Consider the following 20092-nt stretch of genomic DNA (forward strand, 5'->3'; position numbering starts at 1 on the left):
AAATTCAAATATTTGTGCAGAGAAACACAAATCTATTACAGAAATCTTTTTGAATTGATAAACTCTTTCTTTTAACAAAATATTAAAACTTTAAGAAAAATTCAATTTCAACACAATGTTTTAACATGAACTTGTATACAAACAGGAATAAGTCAATTTTTCTTGTAAAATCCTGCACTCGGCGTCCACTTTTCTCATTTTTGACATTTTGCTGATGAGGGTGTCACGGTCAACAGTCAAAACAATCATCCTAAAAGAGGCAAGAGGCAAGTTTGGAAAGAGCCAAGTCTTCATTTGCTCTGGTGGGAGGGGCCACGCACAGAGATGCTAGAGATGCTGCTATACTCAGCACCACAGAAAATTAACAATATTTAAATTGAAAATATAATTAAAATATTTTAGTAGAAAATCAACCAAGGGCCAGATTAAAGGTCTTGGAGGGCCGGATCTGGTATGTTTGACACCTGTGTTTTAGATGAATGATTTTTTATTTTTTTTACCTAAGAAACCAGATTGCCATTACTATTTCAAAGTACATTTTGAAATAACGCACTTACAATAATACAAACAACAACAACAACAACAACAACAATAATAATAATAATAATAATAATAATAATAATAATATGTTTCCCAAATAAATCAATATTTAATGGGTTTATTGACTTTAATGGTTACAACTGATTAAAAATAAATATCATATGATGTTACTATAATTATGAAGCCCGCCCTTCCATGTCCAACCACAGTATGTCCTTCTTTTTATACAATTTGAGATGACCAGTGGTCATCCTATGAATAATGGGTTTCAGTTTCAAATTGTTAATATATGAAAATGCCAGGCTTCAAATTCAAGTCATTAATGCTGCACCTCCTCAGTCCTCATGGGGAAAATATAGAGTTCACAGATCAGATGTTGTGGAGAATAAAGGTATACAATGTAACTTTTCTGGTGAAGGACTCACCTGTGACTGAATATATACAAAATGTTTAATGCTACACTGAGAAACAAGGTAAAGCAATAATATCTCCCTTCAGGCAGATGACAGATCCTTCACCAGAAACATAACATGTAGCCTACCTTTAACATGAGTAGAATTTTGTAGTTATAACTTTTTGTTTAACTGTGCATTTAGCCTAAATATCACACACTGAATATCAACATTCAGTAAAATAAAAGTATACTAGTACATAGGCTGTCTATATTTCCATACCTAATGCTCAAAAGCTCAAACCTTTATTATGAAATTTACAAGGAAGACCACTGTAAGTTTGAGTGGATTTCACGCCCCGCAGCGTTCTGTGTTGGTACTGCGGGTTTGTCTTGCACCTATAGCACAGCATTTTATGTAGAGTAGGTCAGAATCAGGACACGTGCCGTGTAAAAACTAGGTCACGCGATGAAATTGAGCCTCAATGTCCAGTGTTGCATGATTTCACCCACCGGCTGTTATTGTATGCACTGAGTAAATGTATATGATATCAAAATACACGAATAAAAATAAATAATTTATCGAAAGATCCTGCCTGAACTGTCGTCAAAATAGTGTCTTAACAAACCAAACATAGGCGTTATTTGACCTTGTGTCACATTGATATGCATGCCTTAAGGCTAATAATATTCAAATAAAAATATAACTTCATGTAGCCTAATGCATATAGGCCTGGTTTTCTTCAAGTAATGAACAATATTAGTTAAAATGATAATTATCAAATTTCTTGACTTAACATTTTATTTTATTTTTTATTACATATCCCAGCTGGATGACTGAGGGTTTATACAAACATAATGACTAGGCTATTGTTTATATATTTTGTATGTTGTTGGGTTTGGGAAATATCCTATTCAAGAAAAACACAGCATGTAGGCCATGTATGTTTTAACACTAGTTTGTCAACTCCTTGAGCTTTCAGAGTCGTTGATGGAACCATTCAGTAATTCACACTTGCATGCATTGTAAGATCCAAACACTAGGTCAGGGTTTACAATTTAAAGTTAAATTACTAATGTGGTTTCATATAACAATTATAAGATGGTAATGAAACAATGGTAAGCATGATTAACCATGAATGGAACTTCTTTTGACACATGCATGCTAATTGGGGTCATTGTTATACTTTGTTGTTGTGTCTTGCCTCTTTCTAATATGTATAAGGTTTAATTTGCTAATTTTGCTAATTTAACTGTAACATAGGCAAAGTAGCTACAATAATATGTGAAGTCTGAATGGAGGCTCTAAATAACTAAGTTTAATTCATAGCCAGTATTGTTATTCCCTTCGTGTTTAGGCTAATGGGTTATAATAAAAACTTTTTCAATAGGTGGTAAAGTTGATTTGTCACACAGAACAAGTTAATAATTTAATAGAACATTTTTTCTTTTTTAAATAAAATGTTAATAGATTTATTGTTAATCATTTTATTCATACTTATAAAACAGCTGATCCGTGTGCGAAACACCCACTAAAAAGATTAATTAAGTGGTCTACAAAATAATAAAATAATTCACAACCTTAATCTACACTTGGATTGTGTCATAAAACTGTAACTATGATCAGGACTATACAGGACAAGAGGGCGTGCACAGTGCTCACGTTAAGCTTTAAACATTAAATTAAGGAATACTTGGAGGAAAATTGCATAAAAATAGAAGAAAAACGCAGTGGGTCTGCTACTTCCTGCGGTGTTTTTTTGAAAGCACCGGTTGGCTCCTCGCGCTGCTGCGGACCAATCGGAAGTGAGTATTTTTCGCGCTGATCCGACGCGCTGTTTGAGTTTCCTCCGAGCTTTTACACTCTCCCTGAATGAAACCCTTCGCTTTGCGGGATGAATGCCTTAATTTTATTCGTATAACAACCGCGGGGAGACTGAGCAGGTAATGACAACTGTAATATCTTTCACGTAAAGGTGAAAATTGGTTGATGTTGTCGGTGAGATTGCTGTGTCGTACCGATCATCCATTTTAGCCCGGAGAGGAGCTAACAGATGCTAACGCGAAATGTGCAGTTTGGCTTGGTTTCAATGGAACGCAGCTTAGCATTCGGTTAGCACGTTTAGCATTCCAGAAAGAAGATGTCATGGCGCCTACGAATTTATTATATTGAAAACTGTAGCAATACAGCTAAATGACATTGGCTCTTTCGGTTTGTCAGCGCATTTCTTTGTGTATTTGTTTGGTAGCATTCTTATTTGTTGTTCTCAGCTGCTGGTCGCGTTCTTGATCTGTTTCGTGGTTTGTGTGTAGCTAATGGCTGACTGGGGTATGTCAGTGATGCTGTAGTTACTGGAAGGAGACTGCCTGTAGATCCATGACTCAAGTACTGGAGATTCTTTGCATTGGGGAATGTGTTTGTCCCCGTTTACTATGACTCCTTGAGGTCTCATTCCTTGTTTTAAACTAACTAACTAACTGGGGTGATGTTGTTGCGTCCAAATGTAGTTAATATAGACTTGTAACTTGAGGAGAGACTATTTTAACACATTATACAGAAATGCGCATACTGTCAATGCAATTATTGACTATATAGCTGTTGGGAAGTACCCAGGCCTATTTGAAACCCTGTTTGTGGTGGTAATGAACATATATGTATGCTTTACAACTGAAACATTTACCTATTTGTCTTTTTGTGAATAATTGATAAATATAGCATATGACGCTACATCATTCAAAACAGCATAAGACGAGCCACGTTTATTTTATCATTATGTAGAACCTGGTTGTGCAAAATAAAGAGTGTAATTTCCGCGGTGAAGTGGCTGTGCAGCTGCGGCACTGTGGCGGCTGAGCTCGGCCACACTCTGGGCTCTGGCCGCATGCGGTGCTCCTGCCTCCTGCTCCCCCCGGCTCACGCTCTTACAGCGGCTAACAGCTAGCTCCTGTGTCCGGGAGGAACCACAGTGGGACAAGCCGCGGTAAGACCTGCGTCTGTGCTTGGTGGACAACACATATTATGCAGCGTATGTACTACTTTATGATCTGTTCACAGAAGACAAGTCTAATGCTTTTGGTACAGCTATTTTTTCTGAGTTTGAAGTAATCCTGGATCTCGTCTTTGAAATAACTATGGAGCTAGCACATTCAGTAACAGGTGCAGTTTTCCCTTTCGCCTCCACTCAGTGCTGTTTATGCTCTGCAGAGCTGCAGAGGGCCATTTTGTGTTTGGGAAAACATGCTAAAATACTTCTGATACAATTCCGATTGGTTCATGTGTTTATCTAGAGTAATTTAGATGTGTTTCATGTATGCATTTTGGATAACCATAAACACAGTAAAATGTGAAATTTGTCTTAAAATTCTGCTTTCACTGGTAAATAACCCTGCATGTCTTATCATGCCATTCATGTGGTGGTGTGGTTTGATAAAGATTTAAACGACAAGAAGATTTCCTAGTCCTGAGTTAAAACCTTTTAAGTAAATGGTGCATCACAAGATGATGCATTTCAGGTAAGTCTGCAGTGCACTTTGGGGTAGTGTAAAGTAACCTGGCCAGCAAGATGAAACTTGTGCTTAACAATATCAATCTGGCACAGCCAGGTTAAGTCTAAGGTAAAGTTAAAATACAGATTTATTGTGTGTAATAATGTCCATTGTTTGTTGTCGCCCTAAAAACATGTTTTTGCTCACAACATTAAAGTTTGTATTAATGTTTGTGTTGTCTTTAGCTCAGTGTGTGGAGGGACTTTAGTGGGATGGACAGCATAGGGAGCTCCTTGCCTTCGATGCCCAAACCTGCAAACCCAATCAGTATGAAGCAGCTGCCTGAGGCCCTGAGTGTCCACAAGGGCTGTGTGGACATGACCTCTGATCCTGCTCTGCTAATGGACAAGGCTGCTGCGCAGTTAGCCGCTACGCTACAAGACAACATGCTCCAGAAGATGTCCAGCCAACACCACGAGCACCTCAAGGACCTGACCTCTCTGGTGCTGAACGGAGACCACCAGGACGCACTGCCAAAACTCTGTACCCCTGAAGTCCCCATCTTCAAACCAGCCGACGCCCCAACAACTAACGGCATCCATCAGCACAACTGTCCCGCTCACTCTGAGCCCGAGTTAAAAGTTTCTGTGCCACAAGTGGTGCCCCAGCCGCAAGTGGAGCCATGCACCACCAACGGGATGAGTCTGGTTACCTCCACAGACGGCGCTATAACAGAAACTGATCAACGGGAGGAGGGAAAAAAGAGGAGAGGAAGGCCGCTCAAGCTAAAACTAGAGCTGAACCACAGTCCTTCTTCTGTCCCTCCAGAGATAAATGGACACTCGGAGTCTCCTGAGGAAACTGCAGAAACAAATGAGGTTAATATAACGTGTTATTCAAATTACCTTTATTGGAATAAAAAGCAGTCTGTTTAGGTTACAGAATGTCTTGGGATAATAAAAGCAATTATTTTGGCTATTGGAACAACAGTTTGTTGACTAAACTGCTGCGTTAACAACTCTTTGACCATAAGAGGTACTTTGTTTAGTCTAATCAATATAGATAAATTTGTTGAAAAAACATGAACAAATATTAATATTTTTTGTGTTGATGCACATGTCGTCGGGCTACTGTTTGTTAAATTTTTGATTAGGAGTAATTTTATTTTACACATTTACTTTACTGTTTCCTTTCTACAGTTCAATCAACCATTAGAGCCATCAGCCCATCATACAGTGGAAGCTCCTCCCACAGAGCGTTTCTGTCCCGGAGATCTGGTTTGGACCAAGGTTTCAGGGTACCCCTGGTGGCCCTGCATTGTGACCACAGACCCAGAGCATAACAGCCACCTCAGACAAAAAGTAAAAGGTGGGACAGCATTTATAAGCTAAAGACCAAATTACAAGTTTCTTTATAATTACCTCTATTGTTTTTTTACAGTAAATAACCCCAAGCCAGGCCTTCTGTACCATGTGCAGTACTTTGGGGATGCCCCTGAGCGAGGCTACATCTTTGAGAAGAACCTGGTGCCCTTCATTGGAGAAGAGCAGTACCAGGAGCTCAGCACAGGAAATCGACCGCTAGCCTCCCGCCCCACTCACAAGAAGGTAAACCATTTATAAAGGGCATAAAAGACTCACAGTTATGATTAAATATTTATAGACAACAAATGGAAGACTATATATAGTAACTAAATATAATAATATAAATATTTTACTATATGATAATTGCAGCATTTAGTATGCAACTTGTTTATGCAACTGCTGCCATATATATATTTTAAATGTAATATTTTTTTGATAGGTTGCGTCGGTTCCTCGTAAGTTCCAGGCTCAGTGGAGGGTGGGCATCTCTCAGGCCAAAGAGTCTCTGAGCCTGACCCTAGATCAGCGACTCACAAATTTCTCCTTCATCTACGATGAAGACGGACCACAGCTCAACCCTCATGTTTTGGAGAAGTTGGATTTGGAGCTCAATAAACAACTGGACCAAGAAACGCAATCAAGACTTAGTCCAGTTCTGGATCCAACTTCAGGAGGAGATGCAGGCACAACATCAGAGGGCACTGCAAAGGGGAAAAAGACCAAAGTCAAAACGGTCCAGTGGAAGCTCAAAGACAAACTCAACAACATCAAGAAAAGTAAAAACAAAATATTGAAAAATATTTCTTCTGAACAAATTCCAGAATCAGATACACAGGTTTGTTATGTTTTGTAATTACTTTTATTGCAATTATATCATCATGTGCAAAGGGGGGAGAGACTAAGTTTGGACATATTCATAGTTGTTAATCTGAGAAATGCATGTACGTGATGTTTGTGTAAAAGATGGTGGATATAGAATTGCATAGGCTTAGTTTAGGCATTTGTGGCTTAATTATATAATGTCCATCTTTCACAGGATACTACCCCATCTACAACAAATCTGTCAACACAAACATCAGAACCAGCCAACAAAAAGATCCCCAAAATGTGTCAATCCAAGACGTTGAAAGGAAAGAAAAAGATGTCTATTGACAGTTTTTCTGAGCCCAAGAAAAAAATCAAAACAAAGAAAGTTCCCTCAACAGATCATGCTTCAGACCCAGCTACGGCAACAGTTTCACTTCCAGGTTTGTGCGAAGTATAAGTTTGAGTAGTGGGTTAATGGTGGTCAAGTGTGGATTCAAGCAGTAACATTGCATCTCTATTTTTTCAAGAAATATGATTAATTGTTTGTTTAATGCACTAGACACTTTTTTTTTGTTACAAAAGTGGTAATGTTATTTTGTTCTGTAGGTAAAAAAGTGAAGAAATTTGGCAAGAAAAAGGCTGAAGACCAGAAGACAGATTCTCAAAGTAGGTCAACATTAAAGCTTTTATTAAATTTTTAAATCTTAAATACAAAAAGTTTATAACCAATTTTAACTTTCAGTTAAAAAGGAGAGGAAGAAGTATGTAAAAAGGTCTATATCTGATGTTACAACAGATAAAGACCAAAAAACAAAGAAGCGTAAAATAAGCAAAGATGGAGATGATCAGGTGACTACTTTACTTCAAATAATTTAATGTATATTACAATATAAAAAAAAAAAAAAAAAAGTTATTATTATTGACAAATATGTCTCCTGTTTCATCTAGTTCCAGATTTCAGAAAAGCAGCAAAAACAAAAGAAGAAATTGGTCAAAGGTCAGAAGGAAACCAAGAAGAAATTAAAGAAGTCCATTGGTCTTGCAGGTAAATGTGGGTTATTTCTCATCTAAGCAAAGTTTTTGTCATAAAATTTTTTTTATTTTATTTTTTATGTTTTTTAACAGATGATGTTGAAGCAGAGAAACCAAAGTATAAGAGGAAAAGGAAACTGGTTGGAGAGAGTGAAGAGTCCACTCCGACTAAACCCAAAAAACAACGACCGTCCATTTGTCCTGAGACCGAGGTTAGACTTCAGATTAGTGATGCCTGTTTTCCTGGTACTGCATTATAAACCCCAGTTTGTTGACCTAGTACCACTATGCTGTTTATTGGGTAATGTAAAAAACTACATAATTTCATTCAGTAATCCTAAAATTGTTTTTATCTGCCCCAGGGCTCTGGAAGTGAAGGACGTCCTGATTCTCCGAGTGACAGTTTGGACGGGATCAAGAAAGGAGAGCGGAAAAAGGAGTTTGTCTGCCATGTAAGACTTATTTTTATTTGATTTAAAATACTGTTGAATAATATGAATATATTACTTTGACAGGCCTAATATTTCATAAAATTTGGCTGCTTAATTATTACTGTATTTTTAGAAGGTTATATTTTGATTAAAATGAGAAGGAGTCAGTAATGACAAACCAGGTCTGCAGGTGTAGTTGATATGATTGATATAATTAAAAGCTCTGTTTCACTTTGCATGCTTTAATGAGACAAATATGACATGAATATACTTAATGATATGATGTTGCCTAATCATCTATTGTATGCTGTCACAGATGTGTGAGGGGGCAGGGGAGGATCTGGTGCCCTGTGAGGGGCAGTGCTGCGGGATGTTCCACCTCCAGTGTTTGGGACTGTCCCTTAAACCAGAGGACAAGTTGCTGTGTCCCGAGTGCAGCTCAGGTCAGGATCTGTTTGGTTTAATGTGGTGTGACTTAAGGATTTTGATTTTGCACAACGCCAATTTCTAAGAGCACAGATTAAATTGATTTAAGAAGTTTTTATACCTAAGAATGAGCATGTAATCTTAGCTTTTGCACAATACAGCAAAAAGCATTTCTAAATCTTGGGCTCTGTTGACACTGGTCCTAGTCTGATCCTTGTACAGTTCTGATGTAGACTTTTGCTCTAGTCCAGTTCAGTTTTAATTATGTCCTTGTTAAGACCAAACTTTTATGGTGTGTGTAAGTGTGAACATAGGCTCTGTTTATGGCAGACTCCCCTTCTTTCTTAAACCCCCGTATCTCCTCTATGTCTGTAGGGGTCCACTCATGTTTCAGCTGTAAAAATTCGGATGGTGAGGTACGACGCTGTCATGTCCCTCACTGCGGTAAATTTTACCATGAGGCCTGTGTCCGCCTCAGCCCGCTCACTGTGTTCGACAACAAGGGCTTTCGCTGCCCCATGCACACCTGCATCAGCTGCTACTACAGCGGCCAGTCCAAGCACCGCGCCAACAAAGGTAAGACTGCTCAAACCTATGCAGTTTATTTTACGTAAATTTATGTTTTTCAGACATATCGAATTTACTTTTCTTCACAGGTCGGTTGATGCGCTGTCTTCGCTGTCCTGTGGCCTATCATGTTGGGGACTTCTGTGTAGCTGCAGGAAGTGAGACCATCACAAACTCTGCCTTGATTTGCACAAACCACTACCACGCCAAGAAGAACCACAGCCATCACAGCCACGTCAACGTCAGCTGGTGCTTCGTCTGCTCTAAAGGTCGGTCTATATACATACATTGGTACATTAGACAGTTTGAATCCAATTATTTCTTTAAAGTTGTGTAATAAATACAAAAGTCGCCTATGTTGATATTGTGGTTTTGTTTAGAAAATAGTGTTTTCTGATTGAATGTCCATCTTGCTATGGTTTGCTAAATTCTGTTTTTTAATCTATCCTTTTTGTGTCTTTAATATGAGGCAGCTAACTGCATCCCAGTTTAAGTTTTGATAGCATTTTTAGACTTCCTTAAACTCGGACAAACTTTATTGATCCACAAGGGAAATTATTTATACACAGTAGCTCGTACATCACAATATATTATAATAACAAAGGGCAAACATGTAAATGATAATAATAAACTCAATGTAGCAAAAATAACAAGAGACTGGTGTCACATAAGGCTATAAATATAGCATACAATTTTATTGTAGGATTACATGCTAATTAAATATATATACATGTTAGTGAATCTGTTAAATCTCTATTTTAAATCACTGTTATGTTGACAGGTGGACAGTTGCTGTGTTGTGAGTCGTGTCCCGCTGCTTTTCACCCTGACTGTTTGAACATTGCGATGCCAGAGGGGAGCTGGTTCTGCAATGACTGTCGAGCTGGAAAAAAACCCAAATACAGAGACATTGTGTGGGTCAAACTGGGGACGTACAGGTAAGGCATCTTTATTATGCATTACCTTGTTACTCTTTCTACTACAGTCCCTGACAAAAGTCTTGTCGCTTATCCATTTTGTAGAAACAAAAGCTTATAACCTGACTTAAAATTAATCGATTGGTTTTAGAAATGTCTCATATGAAAGCTAAAACTCTCCCAAATTATGCTCAATATACTAAAATTAATTTGCTTCACTGAAGAAAGATTGATCATTTAATGAACACAGAAAGGTCAGATTTTGGCAAGACAAAAGTTTTGTCGCCTACAGAAAATTGAACAAATAATTTACTTCAAATACAAAAATATGTTGCATAACGTCAGTGAATTAAGTAGTGGTGCTGTGAGATCCATATTTAATATCTTGTATGACTTCCATGAGCTTGAAGGACTGCATCCATGCGGTTCGACAATGATTCATACAATTTGTTGATGAAGTCATCAGGAATAGCAAAGAAAGCGTCTTACATGCCTCCCAGAGTTCATCAAGATTCTCTGGTTTTGCCTTCCATGCTTCCTCTTTCATTCTACCCCAGACATGCTCAATGATGTTCATGTCTGGTGACTGGGCTGGCCAGTCCTGGAGCACCTTGATCTTCTTCGCCTTGAGAAACTTTGATGTAGAGATAGAAGTATGCGATGTAGCACCATCCTGCTGCAAAATTTGACCCCTTTTATGGTTGGGAATGTAAGAGGTAACTAATACTTCTTGATATTTTAGGCTATTGATATTGCCTTCCACCCTGCAAATGTCTCGCACACCCTCATACTGGATGGAACCCCAGACCAGGATTTTTCCGCCACCAAACTTAACTGTTTTCTGGGTGAATCTTGGATCCATGCAGGCTCCAGTAGGTCTCCTGCAATATTTGCGGCGGCTGTGATGTAATTCAACCGAGGATTCATCTGAGAAATCCACCTTCTGCCACTTTTCCAGTGTCCATCCTTTTAGCAGGCTGTGGGCCTTGGCAAATGCCACACGGTTTTTTAATTGCCTTTTGTTTAGTGCTGGTTTCTGTGCACTGATTCGACCATGGATGCCATTTCCAGACAGAATTCTACAAACTGTTGTGGTTGACACGGACTTGAGGTGACCAGGCCTGGTGGAGCTCTGCTGCAGTGGAAAAGGGGCTGGCCTTGGATTTTCAAATCAACAAACGGTCCTCTCGAGCAGTTGTCTTGCGGGGTCTGCCGGACCTGGGCTTGTCAAAAGCATCTCCAGTCATTTCAGATCTTTTTCTTATTCTTTGTACTTGACACTGAGACACATTGAAGGTGTCAGCCACCTCAGCAGTGGATCTGGTCTTCAGCCTCTTGATAATTAACGCTTTGGTCTCAGGGTGGATCTTAGGCATGTTGTCAGAGGTCAAGTTGCAGTTGATGTGAAGGTCTGCTGTGCTGGGGTTCTTTTTATACACACCCACTAATTGATTGATCAGTAACTGATCACAGATGAGGCTGTAATCTAGGATTGGGTGCATCATATGACAAGGCGACAAGACTTTTGTCTTGCCAAAATCTGACCTTTCTGTGTTCATTAAAAGATCAATCTTTCTTCAGTGAAGCAAATTTATTTTAGTATATTGAGCATAATTTGGGAGGGTTTTAGCTTTCATATGAGACATTTCTAAAACCAATCGATTAATTTAAAGTAGAGCCTGACCGATATATCGGTTGGCCGATATTATCGGCTGATATGGGCAACTTCAGGCATATCGGCTATCGGCCGATATGCTTGCTGATAGGGGCCGATATTTCACGTGGGCATGTTATACCTCGTTATAAATCTTAGACTCTCTACATTCTGTGCATTTAATCAAATTTACAGACAGATAAATGTCCTAATATGTGGCTCCACATCAATATTTATCTACGGATTCATTTGTCTGTGTGTGTCCGTATTGTCCCTGAACACACCACGGAGTCGCATCACTCACGTGTGTTTGTTTACACCTGCAGACACAGATCCAAACACTTAGATTATATTCTTTTTACGGACAATCGGTTTGAGTCTGGATTAAAAGGACATTTATTAGTGCAGATTTGTGATGTGAGGAGGAGCCTGTATGAGCGGTGAGTGTTGGAAATATGTCGACTCTGAAGCTAGTTTTTGTCATTTGTTATGGGTTAGCTGCTGTAGCTCATGCACATAAACAGACTGTTTTCTATTGGTCTGTTCTAAAGTGACTATATTGGCCGTATATTTGCTACTGGACCTGCACTGATATGTAAATGAGCTGTGAATAGAGGTGTGAATTATGACATTTGCGCATATAATTAATTACCGCGGCGCACACGTATTTACGGCTAAAGGCTAATAGCGCTACTTTCTTTACTAGTTATGGGTCCGTCGCGAACGAAATGACTCTTAGAGCCGGCTCTTTGAAGGGAACGACAGGAGCCTGATCCTTATTGGGAGCCGTGTTTTCTCTTTCTCTCACTTTTTTTCTCTTCACGCCGCGTGCAGATTCATGGTTTGACAGCGGCTGCGGCTAAAAACGAAACTTTGAGAAATTTGCGTGTACGTAGGATTTAAAAAAAAAAAAAAAAAAAAAAAAAAACTAGCATATTTGACTGTAGTTTAGCATAAAATAAATAAGTCCCGGTTTAGTCCTTTTTCAGTCCTGGTTTAGACCTGGTTCAGTCCTGATTCAGTCCTGCTTTAGACGTGCTTTAGTCCTGCTTGCAACAAAACAATCTGAAGAGCCACTTGGGAGCCAAAAGAACCAGCAGCTTTTAGTGAGCCGAGCCAAAAGAGCCGGTTCTCTAAAAAGAACTGGAATACCCATCACTAGTGTCTAGAATGTGATGCAAAAATGCCATTAAGCCAACCTACTGTCTGTAAATATGATGTAAAGAGGCAGAATAACAATAAATGTTGCCTAAATAAACCCAATTTAAAATCCACCAGAGCCAAACCTAAGTTTTTTAAACAATTCAACATTTACAGTGAATTTTTACATCACTAAATATATCGGCTATCGGCAGCTTCAACACCCATTATATCGGTTTCATATCGGCCACAGCAAAATCCATATCGGTCGGGCTCTAATTTAAAGTTAGGTTATAAGCTTTTGTTTCTACAAAATGGATAAGCGACAAGACTTTTGTCAGGGACTGTATATTACTTTTAATCACGTTGTCCTTGTAGATGGTGGCCAGCTGAGATCAACCACCCCAGAAACGTCCCGACAAACATCCAGCACCTTCGTCATGAGATGGGAGAGTTTCCCGTTTATTTCTTTGGTTCTAAGGATTACTATTGGACACACCAGGGCCGAGTGTTTCCCTATGTGGAGGGAGACCGAGGCAGCAAACACCAGAGGAGCTCCATCGGGAAGGTCTTCAAGAATGGTGAGCAACCTAGTTTTTTACCTTGTCTTGGAAGCATTTGTAATTTGTCACACATTTAAAAAACTCAGATAATGTTGCAAAGAAAGATCCATATCAAATTGTATGTACATAAAAGGTGCACCATGTATTTTTGGAGGGTCCACCACCTGCTCCACGGCGATATTGTTTTGCCAAAAATATACCTCTGTATGGCATTGTGTCACTATCTACATGAAGACAAGAAGGTGATGCCACATGTTTATTGCTCAAAAATCTACAAAAAACCTAAAGACAGTTGCAATTGAGTAAAAAACAACATACATCGGTTTAATGACATATTTATTATACTGTAATGTGTGAGGTATTCTGAGGATTAATAGTTTGTCCAATGCCAGGCAAAGCAGTAAGATCTCTATGGATACACATAGGTTGCACACTATCGAAACGTTACATAGTGCACATTCACTTTTCAGATAGGTTACAATATAGATACAATTTTTACTGTATTTTCTTCATATTTAGCTTTGTTGGAAGCCGAAGATCGATTTACAGAAATTAAGATGAAACGCGAGGCAAAGGAGGCACAAGAAAACAGCCGAAAACCGCCACCATATAAATTCATCAAGGTTAGACACTCACTCACTCTTGTTATTTCTTTATTCCTATTGTTTATATCTTTGAGTGTCCAAAAAACCGGCATACAAGTATGTATTATTATGATTTATTATTTTATAATTATTTTTCCAACAGAATTTCTATTGTTAATTACTAAATTGTACTGTCCAAACTGCCTTCCTCAGGTGAACAGACCAGTGGGGCGGGTGCAGGTCTGCACAGCAGATATCTCTGAGATCCCAAAGTGTAACTGTAAACCATCAGACGAGCGTCCGTGCAGTTTTGAGTCGGAGTGCTTGAACCGCATGCTGCTGTACGAATGCCACCCACAGGTGTGTCCCAGTGGAGACCGCTGCTGTAACCAGGACTTCACCAAGCGCCTGTACCCCGACACCAAGATCATCAAGACCCCCGGCAAAGGCTGGGGGCTCATCTCACTGCGGGATATCAAGAAGGTCTGTTTTACGGTTATCTTCATTTGACTTCACAATTTACACTCAGGCTAAATCATATTGTGTAATTATGGGATGTTTTATTTCCCACTATTATAACATTAAGATTGTGTATATATTTCACATAATATATTTTTCTTTTTTTTTTCTCCTATAAATAAAATTTTGGGTTCACTTCACCAAGCAAAGAGAATTCATATCCAACTTTAGACTGCTATGGGATTTTTAGTGGACATGCAGATTGTAACTGTCTTGTTCAGAAATCAAACTGTTGAGTATTCCTCTACTTTTTAAAGGTACTACTTACAAATAATATTTTCCCCCTCAGGGTGAATTTGTGAATGAGTACATCGGAGAGTTGATCGATGAGGAGGAGTGTCGCTCAAGAATTAAATATGCTCAAGAAAACAACATCACCAACTTCTACATGCTCACCATCGACAAGGTCTGTGACTGACACCAAATACCAGGATCAGTCTGTTTTTAAACATATTCTTGGCATTTATTTTGTGCTCTTGTGTGGATTAATAACATGCTGTTTTTTTGCAGCAGCACTGTTTCCACCGAGCGCTAAATAAAAGTATTGCATTGGGAATGTCGCACATGAGAATCTGTGACATTACAGTTGTCAATACAACAAAAATCAGCTATACAGAAATATCACAGCGTTTAAAAACTGATTTAACATTTTGATGTGCAAATTGTGTTCATGACTCTAATCTTTCACTGGGACAAGACTACAGTAATTTCTACTGACTAATGCTGAGTTCTGCCCATTTCCTCCAGGATCGTATCATCGACGCAGGGCCAAAGGGAAACTACTCTCGCTTCATGAACCACAGCTGTCAGCCCAACTGTGAGACGCAGAAGTGGACCGTGAACGGGGACACCAGGGTCGGGCTGTTTGCTGTGCGGGACATACCAGCAGGTTTGTGTATTTCAAGATTGCAAAGATTGTCTACCTTTTTAAAAAGAAATAATATATATAGTAATAAAATATTTTAATAATACTGTGTTTTTGAAGATTATTTTTGTTATTTTTGTTTTAGGGACTGAACTCACTTTCAACTACAACCTGGACTGCCTCGGGAACGACAAAATGGTGTGTCGCTGTGGAGCCCCCAACTGCAGCGGTTTCCTAGGAGACAGACCCAAGGTAGAGCCGCAGAGTTGGGTTCATAGACTACAGTGTTTCCCATAGATTTTATTAAGACTATGGTGGCTCAAATCATTTTTATTTGAAGAATTTCATCTCATTCAATTTGTGAAGTATTAATGTCATTTTCCTCTTACATTTAATCTTTAAGCTGTCATTTCTGACCAGTGTTGTTTCTTTAGTTAATGATAATACAATGAGCAACAAAGTCTGATTATGTTATGCTAAGTAATTGTCAAGTTTATTTTAGACTGTGGCAGGTCACCATAGTCTCCTGCATTCATGGGAAACATACTATTATTTAGAAGTGATTTTCATGTCTACCTTGTATATTTCTTGGAGTTGGAGTTTTTATTCTGTCACTTTATAAAGATTTTTACTAATGTTAGACCACAAACTAAAGTGAGTGTAGTGGACTTTCCATTACTTGAAATGTTGTTTATCTAATCGCATAACATTTTGAATTAATGTTTTATTTAATTATTTGACAGAACTCCAATGGGCAGCCTGCAGAGCCTAAAGTGAAGCGCGTCAAGAGGAAGTATAAAAAGAGGAAAACCGACGGGAAAAAGTCTGAGGACGAGTGTTTCCGGTGCGGCGATGGAGGACAGCTGGTGCTCTGCAATAAGAAGCACTGCACGAAAGCTTATCACCTGAGCTGCCTCAACCTCACCAAGAGGCCTTTCGGTAGGACTTACGCAATCTAATGTTTTGTTTTTCTTCATTCTCAAGTATACCCAGACATTTTTGTAAAATAACTGAAATAATGTTCTGTGTTTAGGCCCTAGTTACAACAATTTTTGCTCAGTAAAATATTTTATGTTTTTTTGTTTATTTCTGCAAATAGGCATGTTTTTACTGTTAACTAATAGGACAATTTCTTAACAAAATGGTGAAGTAATACTTCACATAGTGTTTAAACAACAAACTGCTACAGCTCAAACAATTTTATCTTCAGTATACATATGTTTGAGCCTTTCCACAAAGTGTGCCTCATTTTAGCCATTAATTGAAGGAGCCATACCAGATTGATCTTACAATGTTAAAGTAGTTCACTCTGTAATATGCTTCCTATTCTTAGCTAATATCACTGTAGCTATTATTGCTGTAATAAGTGCTGTAAGTCTTCTGTCTCCTCCTCAGGGCGCTGGGACTGTCCGTGGCACCACTGTGATGTTTGTGGTAAAAACTCGGGGTCTTTCTGTCAACTCTGTCCAAACTCGTTCTGTAAAGCACACGAGGAGGGCGCCCTGAAACTCTGCTCCCCGACGGGACTGCTCTGCTGCATGGACCACGAGGAGTCCGAGATCCGCCAGAGACTCGAAACCATCGTCGCCACTAAAGAGACCAAGCGCAAAAACAAAATCTGCAGCAAAAAACCTCCCCAAAAAGTCCCCCGGAAATATAACAAGAAGAAAAAGGCAGCTGAGGCGTGACACCACCACAGACCACTTCATTGACAAATCATACGGTAACACTTTATCATAGCTACACTTTAATAAAGCATGAACAAATTGTTGATGAAGAATGATTCAGGTTTAAGTTTTTGCATTTACCGTAAGTAGTTACTACCTTCTAACCTGACCTCTTAATTAAAGGTGCACTGTGTAACTTTTCTGGCGGAGGGTTCTTCAAATACTTTTCTCCATGGAGATGTTATAGCTTTGTCTGCAATGTTTCACAGTATGGCATTAAACCTTTCTATGATCGTGGAGATCAAACCAGGCCAACTTACTGGTCAAATCTGTGGAGGGGCAACCCAGCTCAGCCTGTTTTTGAGCAGTTTAAACCAACCTGTAATTGAATACATCAAAGGTAGATCTGTTTTATTGTCATACTGTGGAACATTTTAAGCAGAGCAATGACATATCCATAGAAACCCCCCAACCGAAATGTTACATGTAGCACCTTTAAGTAGTTACTAAGCCCTTTTTAATAAACTATTTGTTCATTATGAATTAAGTCTTCATTCTTGCTTTTTTGAGGCTAATTAAAGTGTAGTTATTAATATAGTGGTTCCAATTATACCATCTCCATGGCGACAAGTTACTGAACTGTGCCAATTTTGAAACCAAGTTACCCAAGTTTCATGGATAATATATCAGGTTTAGTTTCTGCACTGAGTAACATCTGTGGTAAAGCACCACAAGCCTTAAGTGACACTGCAATTTTTCTACCGTTGGACTTTGTTTTGGAAGTAAATTTGAACATTCTGAAGTAGCAACTGTCTATTGGATCATTTTAAAACGTGAAGATTACAACTGCGTGCTTCCAATCTTATAGCAGTATTTGACCTAAAAAAAAAAAAAAAAAAAAAGTCTTAACACTTTATATTAAGAGGCAAAATGTTGGATTTCAAATTAGCATTCATTGGTGCTGTTCATTTCAGATTTCCAATGCAGGTCCACTGGTGTCCACTAGACGGTGCTATTTCTCTACCACCAAACCAACTGCTTCACCGCTGACTTGAATAATTTTATCTTTTATTTTTATCAAGAAACAAAGACCAAATGCTGATAATAGACCAGGCCTTTTATTTTTTATATGTATAGTAAAGTTATATTGGACTGAACGACTATGGAGACAGACACTATGAGGCCAATGTAGACTTTTACAATTTTATTTTAGTTAACATTATTTTAGAGTTATTTTTATGTCTTGATGCTGAAAATGGCAACTTGAACTACCTTAAGTATTGGAACTAATATGTGAGGTCTGCATACACTACTGGGAGATTGAAACAGCTTCCTCCCTCTATAACAAATGAAGGAGTTTCTATATAGTTTTATTTTATTTTTTATTTTTTTCAAAAGGTACAGTATGTAACTATTCACAAAATGCCTGTTTTAAATCAGAGTGTCAGTTTTATTGCTACAGTTTTTGGTGCTTCTATAATGGCTGATTCTGTTAAAATAAGTGGTGTTCAAAAACAACATCGAACTTGTTACTGTTTTTGTATTGAATCACAAAAAGCCCCTGGTCATTTTGTGACATTTTCCTTTCACATTTGAGAATTTCAGGAAAGTCCAGTACTAGATTGCTAATGTGTTCCCTATAGTTGGTAAAGCAGCAGTTTAAGGAGCAAAATGAGCCATAACTGTTGAAATATCCTAACATCTGCTAGTTCAAAAACGACATCTTTATTTTGCAACTAATTGACTAAAACTTTCAGTAAGAAAAAAATTTAGCTTTTTGTCTTTGGAAATTGGAAACAATTTCTAAATCTAAAATTGGTGTTGATTTTGAGATAACTTTTTATTGGCATGTGGCTCCTTGCTGAACAAAAAAATCCCATATTAGCCCTGGCTCCTTTTTTTAAAAACATTGAATATTTACTGTAGGGAATTATGTACCACTGATCAAGCTTCAAGATTGCAAACATCAAAGTGTTTTTCAATTCTTCTCATTATGTCTTTGTATTAATTTCTTTGATGCAAACCATTTTTGAGGCAGTTTTCTCTTGCCTTTTTAACTATATAGAAAAGATTGATATGATACAAACCGGTCTTCATTGCATTAGTCTTATTTACAGTCAAAAGTTCCAAATTTTTTCTGTACATATTTGAACAGAAGTGGTTATTTGCATAGTTTTTGTAACAATCTAACCCCTTTGAGTGAATGTAGTGAGTTTTCCTAAGCACTATTTTTGCCTGTAGAAAAGTGTCATGTAACTACTGTCATAGTGAAACCCAGACTAATGTGTACATAATGTAAAAGTGCCAATAGTTGAGTCTTTATTGTAAATATCCAACAGTTCTTGTTTTTGTTTTTTGGCGCAGTGCTCAAACACTTTGTGCAGGATGTCATTCTGATGAATCATGCAATAAAAAGTGGCCAAACATTGATCGCTTGTTCCTTTTGTGAGAGCAGACTTATAATAATAAAGTTATGTCATAAGATAGAGAGAGAGAGAGTGAGAGAGAGATACCTTATTGATCCTGAGGGAAATTCAAGTTTTGCTGCAAAGCCTGCAGCATCTCAAATGTCCATAGCTCCTCAGCTAGCTTCTTGCACATGGATATAAGGAAAACAAACCATTCATTTTACAAAATCCAGCAATTCCCTATTTGTGTCCTTCGAACTGCAAGTGCTGCATTTCGTGGTTAAAATCCCATGATATGATGTAAAAAATTGTTCAAAAAAGTTCAAAAATTACGTGTGTGAGCCAGGTGTTCACAAAGCAGTCAATCACTCTAGTGTTTGTTTAAAATGTATGTTACGGTTTAATTCAGATATTTGTAACCTTGCTCAAATGGCAAAAACATGAGTCCAGATTGCTTTTGGTGTATGAACAGTGGTGTCCATTGTCCCAATTTTAAAGTCAAAAGCTGCTTATCACCTTATTCCATTATCCATACCCATATCTAAGATATTCCTTATCATTTGAAAATTGTCTTTTTTTACACAAGTTCCTGAACGCAGGGTTTTTTCAGGCTGGGACATCCATAATAACCTTGCAAACAGCCAGGACTCCTATACCAAAATGAAATTAATGGCAGTTATTATTTTGTAAAACATTTAAAATAAGGTGTAATTGTGTTTGAGTTGTTTATA

General features: G+C 38.2%; 1 protein-coding gene across 2 annotated transcripts; it reads left to right on the forward strand.

The window, feature by feature from the left end:
* Window positions 1-2741: 2741 nt before the first annotated feature.
* nsd2 (nuclear receptor binding SET domain protein 2) lies at window positions 2742-19383 on the forward strand. Of its 2 annotated transcripts, XM_020936790.2 has the most exons (24): window positions 2742-2875; window positions 4663-5295; window positions 5617-5785; window positions 5858-6024; window positions 6221-6616; window positions 6818-7028; window positions 7195-7254; window positions 7331-7437; window positions 7537-7633; window positions 7714-7832; window positions 7983-8072; window positions 8368-8494; window positions 8853-9053; window positions 9134-9313; window positions 9826-9982; window positions 13134-13336; window positions 13838-13941; window positions 14116-14385; window positions 14711-14827; window positions 15169-15310; window positions 15432-15538; window positions 16030-16225; window positions 16682-17009; window positions 17928-19383. In XM_020936790.2, the coding sequence occupies exons 2-23, from the start codon at window positions 4690-4692 to the stop codon at window positions 16972-16974; spliced, it is 4119 nt and encodes a 1372-aa protein (XP_020792449.1). In that variant the 5' UTR covers window positions 2742-2875; window positions 4663-4689; the 3' UTR covers window positions 16975-17009; window positions 17928-19383. The 2 variants fall into 2 exon arrangements, with proteins under 2 accessions (XP_020792449.1, XP_055018219.1); XM_055162244.1 differs by having other exon boundaries at window positions 16682-19383.
* Window positions 19384-20092: the final 709 nt, after the last annotated feature.

This window comes from Boleophthalmus pectinirostris, unplaced genomic scaffold (genome assembly GCF_026225935.1).
Source record: "Boleophthalmus pectinirostris isolate CB_2022bp ecotype Guang Dong unplaced genomic scaffold, ASM2622593v1 HiC_scaffold_440, whole genome shotgun sequence".
Classification (NCBI taxonomy): Eukaryota; Metazoa; Chordata; class Actinopteri; order Gobiiformes; family Gobiidae; genus Boleophthalmus; species Boleophthalmus pectinirostris.

Coding starts and splice junctions, on each gene's coding strand:
- nsd2 (XM_055162244.1), top strand. CDS start 4,690: ATGGACAGCATAGGGAGCTCCTTGCCTTCGATGCCCAAACCTGCAAAC. Junction 13,942..14,115: donor CACCATATAAATTCATCAAG/GTTAGACACTCA, acceptor TGCCTTCCTCAG/GTGAACAGACCAGTGGGGCG. Junction 15,311..15,431: donor TGTGCGGGACATACCAGCAG/GTTTGTGTATTT, acceptor TTTTTGTTTTAG/GGACTGAACTCACTTTCAAC.